The sequence below is a fragment of the Procambarus clarkii genome, chromosome 49, assembly GCF_040958095.1.
Source record: "Procambarus clarkii isolate CNS0578487 chromosome 49, FALCON_Pclarkii_2.0, whole genome shotgun sequence".
NCBI lineage: Eukaryota > Metazoa > Arthropoda > Malacostraca > Decapoda > Cambaridae > Procambarus > Procambarus clarkii.
In genome coordinates this window covers 6417282-6429781 of record NC_091198.1, presented here as the reverse complement: position 1 = coordinate 6429781, position 12500 = coordinate 6417282, and the positions used below count along the sequence as shown (strand labels likewise).

The window sequence follows — 12500 nt, the reverse complement described above, 5'->3', positions numbered from 1 at the left end:
AACCCTTGAAAATAATTTGTAAGGAAACCCAGTATATTCAGCTTTCAAAGGTATTTATTGGTGAGCTAAACATTGGTCACACTTCTTTTGTAATTTCACAAAGTTCTTTGTCGTCCTCTATATATATGAACCTTCTTTTGTAATTATTGGTGTAATAATAGTGGAGGTTTATATATTTTTTATTATCACAATACAACATATATGTATAATCACAATACCACATGTATTCATCACAATACCTAATGCATGCACACACATCACATTACTTTATGCATGTATACGTCACAATACCACAGGTATATATACTTGAAATTATCACATGTATATACACATCACAATACTACATGTATATATATACATCGCAATTCCACATACACGCACACATCACATGTATATGTTCATCACGATACTAGGTGTATGTGCTCACCATAATACCTCTACATGTATCACACTATCAGCTGTAGGCCTGTATAGTTGTTTGCTTGTCTCTAATTAAGTGAAGTGGTAAAACTGATCTGGTGTGATCAAAGGTGCTTCAACTATATAAAATAGAAATATCATTACGGAATTTTATGAAATCCGGTTATTTGGTAACATTAATTACCATAGTGATCAAAGCTGATTTTGTGTCTGATAATTAATATTCTCTTTGAAATTCGATAATAGTGTAGAGTAGTCGCTACATAATTGGCAAGGTCGTTTATAGCTGTTAAAGTCATGTAATTATTAATTCTTGAAGTGATACAATGATTACCATTTTTCTAGTTTCGAAGCGAAACATGCGAGAATATTGGCACTATTCAGGAATTTGTGAATTATTAAATTAATGCAATCTCACTGCTCCGATCAACTCTGCTGTGCTGGCAGGTCTGAAACATTTTTGCACAACATTTTTGAATTCTGTCAAGGCTCGTTTTTCTTGGTTTTTCTCTGTTTGTCAGTTCTTCCCCTTTATCTCTCTAGCTCTCTCACTGTTTCTTTTTTTTAACTAAAACTACTTTTAATACTAATGACGCTGATGTTTCTGCATTATGATACAAGCTGGGAGCTGTTATCCTACATCAACTCATCAGAAGCCTGGCGCTTGACTGGTTTATTTAATGAGAATGTTATTTTTGTATTATATATAAAAAAAATTCTAAGTTTCAGCTGTAATAATATTATGAAGAGTGAGAAGTTGGTTATCATAAGTGTTAGACATGCTAGCATAAAGTTACTCCTCTCTGAGCACCTTGTGACACAGATGCTGTCTGCTGATAGTCCACGATGTTAGTTGACGTGGAGATCCTTGAGAACATTTGACTGTATATAACAGGAAGGATGCCGACATTACTCCGGTGTAGACGGCTCTGATGTACTGACCAATTAAGCCGGGACATATAAAGACATGAGCCTTCTTGCACTGCTCCCCCCCCCCCCCCCCGTAGTCCAGATGTCTAATAAGGGATGAGGGAGCAGGCCATTCAGCAGGCTTTGCATACTCAAAATATGAGCCAAATTGAGCTTTAAATAAGTCTTTACACCCACCTCTTTCAAAAGGTACTAGATGTGCCGTAGTGCTAGTGGTTTGGTAGCCGCATTTGCTTACTAGGTTCACCTCGGGAGTCTTAACGTCACTAAAAATTAACTTTATTTTCCAAGACGTCAGCTTCTTCCCCGAGCACTACGGGTTTCCTACATCCGCGTACTTCTCTCTGGTGCATTTCCATAATGCTTCATTTTCTCAGAGGGAATGTTATCTCTCGTCCCCCTAACTCAAAAACATATTGCTGCAAGAGTTATTAATGGACATCGTACATTGTCTCATTTGAATATAATATAGATTAGATTCCGATCACCAGGATTGGTTTGAGATTTATGGTTGAGGAGTTATAGAGTGTTGACGTGGGGAAATTCCACAAGTGCTAATTGAAGATTCCTTTGACACTCTGGCGCCAGTTGGGTGAATGTCTGTCTCAGTTTCTTTAAGAATTATCTTTAGAGTAAGTTCATGAAGGCATATTCTCTCACTCTCACTCTCTCCTCGCTCTTTATCTTAGTCTTTTCTCTAGGCGTCAGTGTTGCCCGATAAGATTGGAGACCAAGCAGAGAAAGATCTATTATCTCCGTTATCTGTTTCTTCAGAATCCAAACATACATATAAATAGATAAAATTTTCCACCCACTATCAAGCTAGTAACCAAATCAAGTAGTAATATGTTATCTGTCTTTCCAATGCTCTTTTCAGTTTATATCTCCTTCACTCTCCTCACAGCCTAAGGAGCCAACCCCCTCCTCCCCTAACCTCAGCTAAGGAGCAACAAGTATGAATTAGGCTGGGTGGGTTGGGGTGAGGTGGCGAGGCCAGGAAGGATGATCACGGTAAAGGAATTTAAGAAATATTGTTAGCAAATTTGAGCTCACACACGCATGAGGGTGAGCAGAATATGTGATGAATCGCTGAAGGGAAGTGGCTGCAGGTATGGCGATTCTCTCTCTCTCTCTCTCTCTCTCTCTCTCTCTCTCTCTCTCTCTCTCTCAAGCAGAGAGAGAGCTATTATCTTCGTTATCTGTTTCATATATATATATATATATATATATATATATATATATATATATATATATATATATATATATATATATATATATATTTAGTACTGGTCGTGCAGGTGAATTAGATGTAGAACAACTAGCATACCTTCACCTAACCAAAACATCAGGATAAACAACGTCGTATCTCTAGAAAAATATATGAAAGAAAAACGTATCGAGTCAGAAGCAAGACTAACTCATTTATAGACCCCCTCGAGATTATTTCTCTTTCCCTTTCCTTCCCTTACCTCTCTCCCCTTTATCTGCTTCCCTTATCTCTCCTCCCCATTGATTTTCTTACCTATATCTCATCAACTGCTTCTCTCACCTGTCTCCTTTTACCTGCTTCTCTTACCTCTTTTACCTGTGCTTTACCTCTCCCCCAGCACATCTCCCTGCCGTTCCTTAACGCGCGGGGCTCGCCCAGTGTGTCTCTAGATTTTCCTCCTCATCTCGGTGTCATTTAGAGCGAGGTGAGTGGAGGTTAATGAGGCTTTTCATATTGTGAGTTATAAGGAGTCGGTACAGAAGGAGAATGCGTTGGGGAGGGGTGGAGGCGTTGGGGAGGGGTGGAGGCGATGGGCAGGGGTGGAGGCGATGGGGAGGGGTGGAGGCGACGGGGAGGGGTGGAGGCGACGGGGAGGGGTGGAGGCGATGGGGAGGGGGAAGACGCTAGAGGAAGGTAAATGTGTACGGGGCAGGGCAGTGAGAAGGGAATTATCGGGTAAATTGCAGGGTAAGAACCAGAAAACTATAGGAACCAGCAATGGGGTAGAGGAGAGCCAGTAGGGATGGGTAGTATACATATGTAGAGAGGAATGGGATACCTTACCTTGCGATGATTTTGGAGCTCAGCATCCCCGCGGCCCGGTCCTCGACCATGCCTCCTCGTTGCTGAACTGGTCAACTAGGCTGTTGGGCGCGGCTCCTCGCAGCCTGACGTATGAATCACCGCCTGGTTTATCAGGTATCCTTTGGAGGTGTTTATTAAGTTCTCTCTTGAACACTGTGAGGGATCGGCCAGTTATGTGTAGTGGAAGCGCGTTGAATAGTCTCGGGCCTCTGACGTTCATAGAGTTCTCTGGCAGAGTACCTGTTGGATAGGGAATAACAGATGAAACAAAAGAGAGCTACTGAAGGAAATGTAAAGGAAATAATACCTAAGAAACAAATGGAAGAAACTGAGAGAAGGGAAGAGGCGAGGGGGAGATAACGAAGGGAAGAGAGGAATGACGAGAAGAAAGAGATAGTAGGAAGCAAAACGTATCTCTCAAAAACGGAAAGCTTTTAGGATGCATAAATTTCAAGTGATTTTTATAATTGGAATCATAAATCCCAGTCATCCTCAAGGAAAAGAAGGATCTAAGTAGAGTGTGGCAGCAGAGTTGAGTCTCCACGCAGAGTCTTTTGACTTGTCCAAGAGGAGATGGGGCAGACTGCATGTCATGCAGGAGAGTGATACCTCTTCCTCTACCCATGAGAGGACCTGTGAGGACCCTCGCTCCGTGATTAAAAGCAATGTCAAGCTAAGACAAGATGCACCTTAATGCACCAGTATGTTGCTGCCTTTATTTTTGTCGTCAGTCACTCACTGAATATAATGTCCTTTCATTATATCCATTATATCGTTGATCACATACTCTCAACCGTCAGTCCTCTCATGTGGGTCAGTAGATTCAGTCCCCAGGTTCTAATTACACTCACCAGACTAGGTAATTACACTGACACCTCTTACCTGGAAATACAAATAAGTCGAATAATTGTAAGGAAACAGAGAGTAATTATCAAAAGAAGGTACCACACAGGAGAGACTATGTAGCACCAAACATAGAAATATTCTCACCCTTTAAGACTGGCCGCCATATGGAAGAACAAGTAGCAGAAGATCCTCGGGACCCTCCAAGACCAGACACGACAAGGAACTCCAATATCATCACAGTTAAAAAAAAAAAAAACTATAGCAGGTACAAGAGGGTTAGTGAGAGGGGCATGAAGAGCTGGACCCCACTCCCCAGCTTCCACTGCTAGTTGAGCACTACACAAACTAACGTACGCACCTAAAGAGGGATTTACAGAAATCCTGCGGTAGATGAGCTTACAATCCCCGTGTTGTTAGAGAAACGTTTAAAAACTCGTTTGGCATAATCAAGGCCAGTGTATGACCACAACTCTCTCCACAACACACACAAAATATTAGTAGTAAATATTTTTTGTCTTTATGAAATTAAATTAATGTATCTGCCCATTATTTGTCATTTCCATTTGTAATTTAATTTTTCACAGATAAATTACCAGTTAATATAATGAGACCTGGCTTATTAATATATTCAGCTCCTCAACCCATTAACAATGTCTCTCACAAGCCTTAACAATGTCTCTCACAAGCCTTAACAATATCTCTCACAAGCCTTAACAATGTCTCTCACAAGCCTTAACAATGTCTCTTACAAGCCTTAACAATGTCTCTCACAAGCCTTAACAATGTCTCTCACAAGCCTTAACAATGTCTCTCACAATTCTTAACAATGTCTCTCACAATTCTTAACAATGTCTCTCACAAGCCTTAACAATGTCTCTCACAAGCCTTAACAATGTCTCTCACAAGCCTTAACAATGTCTCTAACAAACCTTAACAATGTCTCTCACAAGACTTAACAATGTCTCTCACAAGCCTTAACAATGTCTCTCACAAGCCTTAACAATGTCTCTCACAAGCCTTAACAATGTCTCTCACAAGCCTTAACAATGTCTCTCACAAGCCTTAACAATGTCTCTCTCACAAGCCTTAACAATGTCTCTCTCACAAGCCTTAATAATGTCTCTCACAAACCTTAACAATGAAACAGGCTTTCGAGCAGAACAGGGAAGGAATCAACGTGCTAAGTCACCCCATCTGGGCACTTTAATAATAGACCAGGATCCGCAAAAGTGACAATCTGGAGTCTGCCAGAACCCTCAGTCAACTTGAAGTCATCTAGCTGGTTCACAATCCAGTTTTTACATCTAACCCGCATTTCGTAACCTCCACTCTGGTGTACGTAATAGTTCTCCCAATTACTAGTGTCAATCAAGAAGACACAATTAAAGCTAGTGTCTGAGCCTTCCGAGGTGGTGACATAGGAATTAAGTAAACTCAAGTAAAACAACACGTTCTCGGGTATAGAATGTAAAGGTGGTGTGAGGATATGCAACTTAATGGAATTGGGAATTATATTTTATCATATTTAGCAGCTAAAGCTTAATAAATTTGCCATTGTCCTTGTAAAGATTGTGTTAAGGTAGGAGATAGAACGGATAAGAATATGTACATTTTTTATTTATAATAATGTGATATTAGAATATTCTGGTTAATTAAGATTGTAATGTGTGTATATCAGTCTGTGTTTTAGTTGTTCACTGGAAATACGTTGCTTAATTCATTGTTTAATTTTTTCTCTCTCTCTTATGTTTTCTCCACTATCGCTGTGTTACGTCTGGGAGATTTTAAGCTCCACGTGATCATGTGAAACATTCACGTGATCGTTCAATATCTATACAAGTAATCGTTGTGGTTCCCTTTCGATATTGACCAAATGCTGCCACCAAATTCAGTACAAGTATTCGTGTTTAAGACACGTGAAATTGGTTCATAGATAAGTACGCTTCTTGAATGACAAATGTAAACCTAACTACGCTGTACAGGCATTGTTTATTATGTGTAACTGTATATATATATATATATATATATGTATGTATGTATGTATGTATGTATGTATATATATATATATATATATATATATATATATATATATATATATATATGTATGTATATATATATATATATATATATATATATATATATATATATATATATATATATATATATATATATATATATATAATTCTCTCTCTGTCTCTCTCTCTCTCTCTCTCTCTCTCTCTCTCTCTCTCTCTCTCTCTCTCTCTCTCTCTCTCTCTCTCTCTCTCTCTCTCTCTCTCTCTCTCTTTCCCTCTTCCTCTTTAGAGCACACTCCCCTCCTTCCATCCCATCAATATTCAACATTCTGCCACTCCTCCCTTGCAAGGACCCGCCAATGACGGTCATCTGTTCAAGAAATCTCCCACGCAAGGGTTGGAGATTGTGGAGGCACACATGTCTTCGCTCACACTCCAGGAGGGTTGCGATATCGTGCAACATTCAACTATTGTGCAACGATGCAGATAAATCAATGCTGCGCTGTCTGCATAATGATATATCATCTGCCATCTACAAAACGTAATTTGGTCACCTTTCCACTTTTTGAAGCAGCAAGTGAAGCAAATCACTTTGTTATATTATATTCAAAATCTTGCAAACTTGTTTCTAGCGAGAGCCACTTATGTTCGCCAGGTAAGTGACTCATCCATCACTCATGACCTACATACATAGCTCTTCCAATGAGGTCATTTTACTGTAGTTTATGCCTGTATTACAGCTGTCACTCTGAAGGACACCGCAATACATAGGGGTTACCTGGCTGATGCCTGGTTGATGGGGTTCTGGGAGTTCTTCTACTCCCCAAGCCCGGCCCGAGGCCAGGCTTGACTTGTGAGAGCTTGGTCCACCAGGCTGTTGCTTGGAGCGGTCCACATTCCCACCACAGCCCAGTTGGTCCCACACTCCTTGGAGGAATAAAGAGACAAAAGTATAGAGTGAGCAAATAGTTGAAACATAAGACCTTAAATGTTTATAAATAATCCAGAGTAATTCATGCCTTTATGCTTCTGAATGATCAAAGAAAGACCACCTACCAGAAAGACCAGACTTGCAGAGTCTGTATGTGTTGCAGAGTCTGTATGTGTTGCAGAGTCTGTATGTGTTGCAGAGTCTGTATGTGTTGCAGAGTCTGTATGTAAAAGTATTAGGGAAGAGGAGTGAGCTGGAAGAGACGCAGGTTATCGAGGCCAGTTAAAGAGAAAACAATATCAGGTGGAGAGTTAATTGTGCCGTACAAATTTAGAGAATTACTGAACGAGTCATTATGGGACATAGTTCATAAGGCGACACACTGGGAAAAATATGGACAAAGAACAAAACTGAGTAATGTCAGAAATGTTCTTGTTGGACAGAACTCTCCAAACTTTGTCAGTAAAAACAGATATCCACCATTCCGAAAACCAGAATAATTATATCCCGTATGATGCAAGATTGATCCAGTCGAACGTTTAGTATGGCACAAATGGCAGCTGCGCCACTGAGGGCCAGGTTGGCGGGTCTCAGGGGTCACTTTAAAGGAATGAGAAGCATCAGTCGTCGGCCGACCATGGAAACACTGCCGGTGGCGCGGAAGAATGGGGTCGTCAGAGGGATGGCTTCTCGTTTTGCCGCCTCCTTCCACCTGCTGAGTGCCCCTTGGTGCTGTGCACGCCCACTACCGCCCCTTGGGTGCTGCTCACGCCCACTACCGCCCCTTGGTGCTGCTGCTCACGCCCACTACCGCCCCTTGGTGCTGCTGCTCACGCCCACTACCGCCCCTTGGTGCTGCTCACGCCCACTACCGCCCCTTGGTGCTGCTCACGCCCACTACCGCCCCTTGGTGCTGCTGCTCACGCCCACTACCGCCCCTTGGTGCTGCTCACGCCCACTACCGCCCCTTGGGTGCTGCTCACGCCCACTGCCGCCCCTTGGGTGCTGCTCACGCCCACTGCCGCCCCTTGGGTGCTGCTCACGCCCACTACCGCCCCTTGGTGCTGCTGCTCACGCCCACTACCGCCCCTTGGTGCTGTGCACGCCCACTACCGCCCCTTGGGTGCTGCTCACGCCCACTACCGCCCCTTGGGTGCTGCTCACGCCCACTACCGCCCCTTGGTGCTGCTGCTCACGCCCACTACCGCCCCTTGGGTGCTGCTCACGCCCACTACCGCCCCTTGGGTGCTGCTCACGCCCACTACCGCCCCTTGGGTGCTGCTCACGCCCACTACCGCCCCTTGGGTGCTGCTCACGCCCACTACCGCCCCTTGGGTGCTGCTCACGCCCACTGCCGCCTGGGCTGTTGCTTCCCCTCTATCTCAGTCTAATATTTGTACATGTTTTATAATGGCAAAATTAATGTAGAAATTTTGACTTATAAGTCAAATTTCAGTAAAGATAACCCCGCGAGTGAAGACCCACTCATGACGCACTTGCCATACACATCACCTCACCCACGCATGACGCACTTGCCATACACATCACCTCACCCACGCATGACGCACTTGCCATGCACATCACCTCACCCACTCATGACGCACTTGCCATACACATCACCTCACCCACGCATGACGCACTTGCCATACACATCACCTCACCCACGCATGACGCACTTGCCATACACATCACCTCACCCACGCATGACGCACTTGCCATACACATCACCTCACCCACGCATGACGCAAAGCATGATGCAAGCTTAATATTATTTGTATTATTATTACTAATATATTTTATGTCATTCAGTAAGGTTTACTTTAAAGTATGCAAACTAGAACCGAACTTTGTATAGTTATATGAACAATGGGGTATTCTATACTTTATTAATATAATATAGAGTTTTATTAGCCATCTAATTACAAGATCTGTAGCCTCGGCATATTTGAGCCTCAACCTGTGGCTGAATTGTTGTGCGTAACTGTTCGTATTTCAGGAGGAAATGATGAAATTGTTATGCTCCTGCAAGTGAGCATTTGTCTGTTGGTAAATGTCACAACTTGTGTTTGGTAGCTTACTCCTGAGAGAGGGACTGGCAGAAAAGTTTGTGTTGTAGAGTCTATGTGTGTTGCAGAGTCTGTATGTGTTGCAGAGTCTGTATGTGTTGCATAGTCTGTATGTGTTGCAGAGTCTGTATGTGTTGCAGAGTCTGTATGTGTTGCAGAGTCTGTATGTGTTTCAGAATCTGTATGTGTTTCAGAATCTGTATGTGTTTCAGAATCTGTATGTAAGGCACTGGGTTAGGTTCAGGTTTTTTATCACTAGATGCACGACAAAGACTTGAATCATGTTTAAAAACTTTAGATAAGACTATAGAGAGGATCATCATATTTTTGGTTTCTTCATTATAGATCAAATTTACAAGATGTATAGTACTATATATATCTTAGCATCTATTCGTTGTTTCATATTTTTCACAGGTCCTTTGATCCATTTTTATCACTTTGCACTCCTGATATGTTAACTGGTAATTTATTTATCAACGCTTTATAGTTTGAAGCTTATCACAGGATGATCTATTTAGTGCCTCTGAGAGAGAGAGAGGTTATCTTCTTGAGATGATTTCGGGGCTTTTTAGTGTCCCCGCGGCCCGGTCCTCGACCAGGCCTCCAGAGAGAGAGAGAGCCATATTTATTTCATATTGAGGAGCCATATTGAGGGGCGGAGAGAGCCATATTTATTTCTCTGACGACGTCGTTTCTAAGATAATATATATATAGCAGGTTTTATTGATGTGATATACGTTTTCCACTTGTAATTAACTTCAGAATGCCATCAAAAGAAACGTTTCAGAGGGGCGATCCTGTGTCCCTCTGAAACGTTTACTTCGATGACATGCTAAAGCTAATCGGTGGCCTCCCCCAGGGACACCACATTGGGGTAGACTACCCTTGGTACACTACCCTGGAGTACCCAACCCTGGGGAGTACTACCCTGGAGTACCCAACCCTGGAGAGTACTACCCTGGAGTACCCAACCCTGGGGAGTACTACCCTGGAGTACCCAACCCTGGGGAGTACTACCCTGGAGTACCCAACCCTGGGGAGTACTATCCTAGAGTACCCAACCCTGGGGAGTACTACCCTGGAGTACCCAACCCTGGGGAGTACTACCCTAGAGTACCCAACCCTGGGGAGTATTACCCTGGAGTACCCAACCCTGGGGAGTACTACCCTAGAGTACCTAACCCTGGAGAGTACGACCCTAGAGTACACAACCCTGGGGAGTACTACCCTGGAGTACCCAACCCTGGGGAGTACTACCCTGGAGTACCCAACCCTGGAGAGTACTACCTTAGAGTACCCAACCCTGGGGAGTACTACCCTGGAGTACCCAACCCTGGGGAGTACTACCCTGGAGTACCCAACCCTGGGAAGTACTACCCTGGAGTACCCAACCCTGGAGAGTACTATCCTAGAGTACCCAACCCTGGGGGGTACTACCCTAGAGTACCCAATCCTGGAGAGTACGACCCTGGAGTACCCAACCCTGGGGAGTACTACCCTGGAGTACACAACCCTGGAGTACCCAACCCTGGGGAGTACTACCCTAGAGTACCTAACCCTGGAGAGTACGACCCTAGAGTACCCAACCCTGGGGAGTACTACCCTGGAGTACCCAACCCTGGGGAGTACTACCCTGGAGTACCCAACCCTGGAGAGTACTACCCTAGAGTACCCAACCCTGGGGGGTACTACCCTCTAGTACCCAATCCTGGAGAGTACGACCCTGGAGTACCCAACCCTGGGGAGTACTACCCTGGAGTACCCAACCCTGGAGAGTACTACCCTGGAGTACACAACCCTGGAGAGTACTACCCTAGACTACCCAACCCTGGGGAGTACTACCCTGGATTACACAACCCTGGAGAGTACGACCCTAGAGTACCCAACCCTGGGGAGTACTACCCTGGAGTACACAACCCTGGAGAGTACTACCCTAGAGTACACAACCCTGGAGAGTACGACCCTGGAGAGTACTACCCTGGAGTACCCAACCCTGGAGAGTACGACCCTGGAATACCCAACCCTGGGGAGTACTACCCTGGAGTACCCAACCCTGGAGAGTACGACCCTGGAGTACCCAGCCCTGGGGAGTGCTACCCTAGAGTACCCAACCCTGGAGAGTACTACCCTACAGTACCCAACCCTGGAGAGTACTACCCTAGAGTACCCAACCCTAGGGAGTACTAGCCTAGAGTACCCAACCCTGGGGAGTACGACCCTGGGTTGTGTACTCAATGATATGTTCGCGGGAGAACTGTAAACGTTCACAGCAACTTGGAATGTTCGGTTACTAAACTTGTTTTCATTCAGGAGCAAAAATTCGCTTTTCACATTAGTACAATTCCAGTTAACACAATAAAATCCCACTAACGTGATACATATCGGTGAGAAAATTAACTGGAGCTCTGAGGGACTCGAACTCGCGACCAGAGAACTACCGAGTCAGTGAAGGACAGTGGTAAGATAAACAGCTGACTGTGCCATGGTCGCAGGTTCGATTCGCCTCAGAGCTCCAGTTGATTTGCTCATTAATGTTATTATGGTGGGAGAAAGGGGAGATACTGATGGGAGAGGGAGGGGTTGGGAGGGGTTGGGGTCGCAGCAACATTTTCAGTAATCACATCTGACAAAACAAGATATTTTGAAAATACTTTTAACAGAGAGCGGCGGGTCTATACAGGCTGAGAGCGCCATTCAGATAGAGCGAGGCTGCAACGAGCGATAAGCCACAAGGCAGCACAGTTTTCGCGCACAGATTCAGACGTGAATCATATATCACGTAATCAAGGCAGGCAGGCGATTTATACTCTCTAGTCCACTCCAGTTTTGCAATTTTCTGCGGCAGAATATTTTTTTTCTCTGGAGTTTATGTGTGACTTTTTTTTTACTTCTTTATGTTTGATATTTTAGCTAACTCTGTTCTATTGTTTTGCTTATATATGAGTTCAAAGCTCATTCAATATATGAGTATATGATCGATTTTTTCTTTTGCTTATTAGTGATTTTAGTTTATTTATATTTTTTGCAAACAAAACTGAATATTATAGTGCTTTTATTTTATTAAATATCATTAAGTATAATAAGCAGTTAGCTTACAAGTTGTTTGAATGGTTGCAGTGGTCGTATATTTTGGTCGGGAACATGTCAAAATGAGTTCCATAACTAAATATTTTGGGTATTCTTGCAGGGAAGATCTCTGGTAGTTAGTTAGTCCTGAG

The 12500-nt window shown here is 43.5% G+C and overlaps 2 protein-coding genes across 2 annotated transcripts in view; both read left to right on the top strand.

Annotated features, from left to right (window-relative positions):
- The window catches only part of LOC123768334 (proteasomal ubiquitin receptor ADRM1-like), a 435185-nt gene that overhangs the window by 35041 nt on the left and 387644 nt on the right, over window positions 1–12500 (top strand). The window lies entirely within an intron of this gene.
- Window positions 7319–11469, top strand: LOC123763383 (spidroin-2-like). The gene is made up of 3 exons (XM_069302907.1): window positions 7319–7464; window positions 7825–8612; window positions 10142–11469. Exons 1-3 carry the CDS (start codon window positions 7319–7321, stop codon window positions 11467–11469), a joined length of 2262 nt encoding a protein of 753 aa, XP_069159008.1.

Bases quoted from the DNA above. Each gene is read 5' to 3' on its own strand.
- LOC123763383 (XM_069302907.1), top strand. From the start codon at position 7,319: ATGATCAAAGAAAGACCACCTACCAGAAAGACCAGACTTGCAGAGTCT. The intron at 7,465-7,824 runs GTGAGCTGGAAG...GTCACTTTAAAG, and splicing joins AAAAGTATTAGGGAAGAGGA to GAATGAGAAGCATCAGTCGT. The intron at 8,613-10,141 runs GTACATGTTTTA...GGCCTCCCCCAG, and splicing joins TCTATCTCAGTCTAATATTT to GGACACCACATTGGGGTAGA.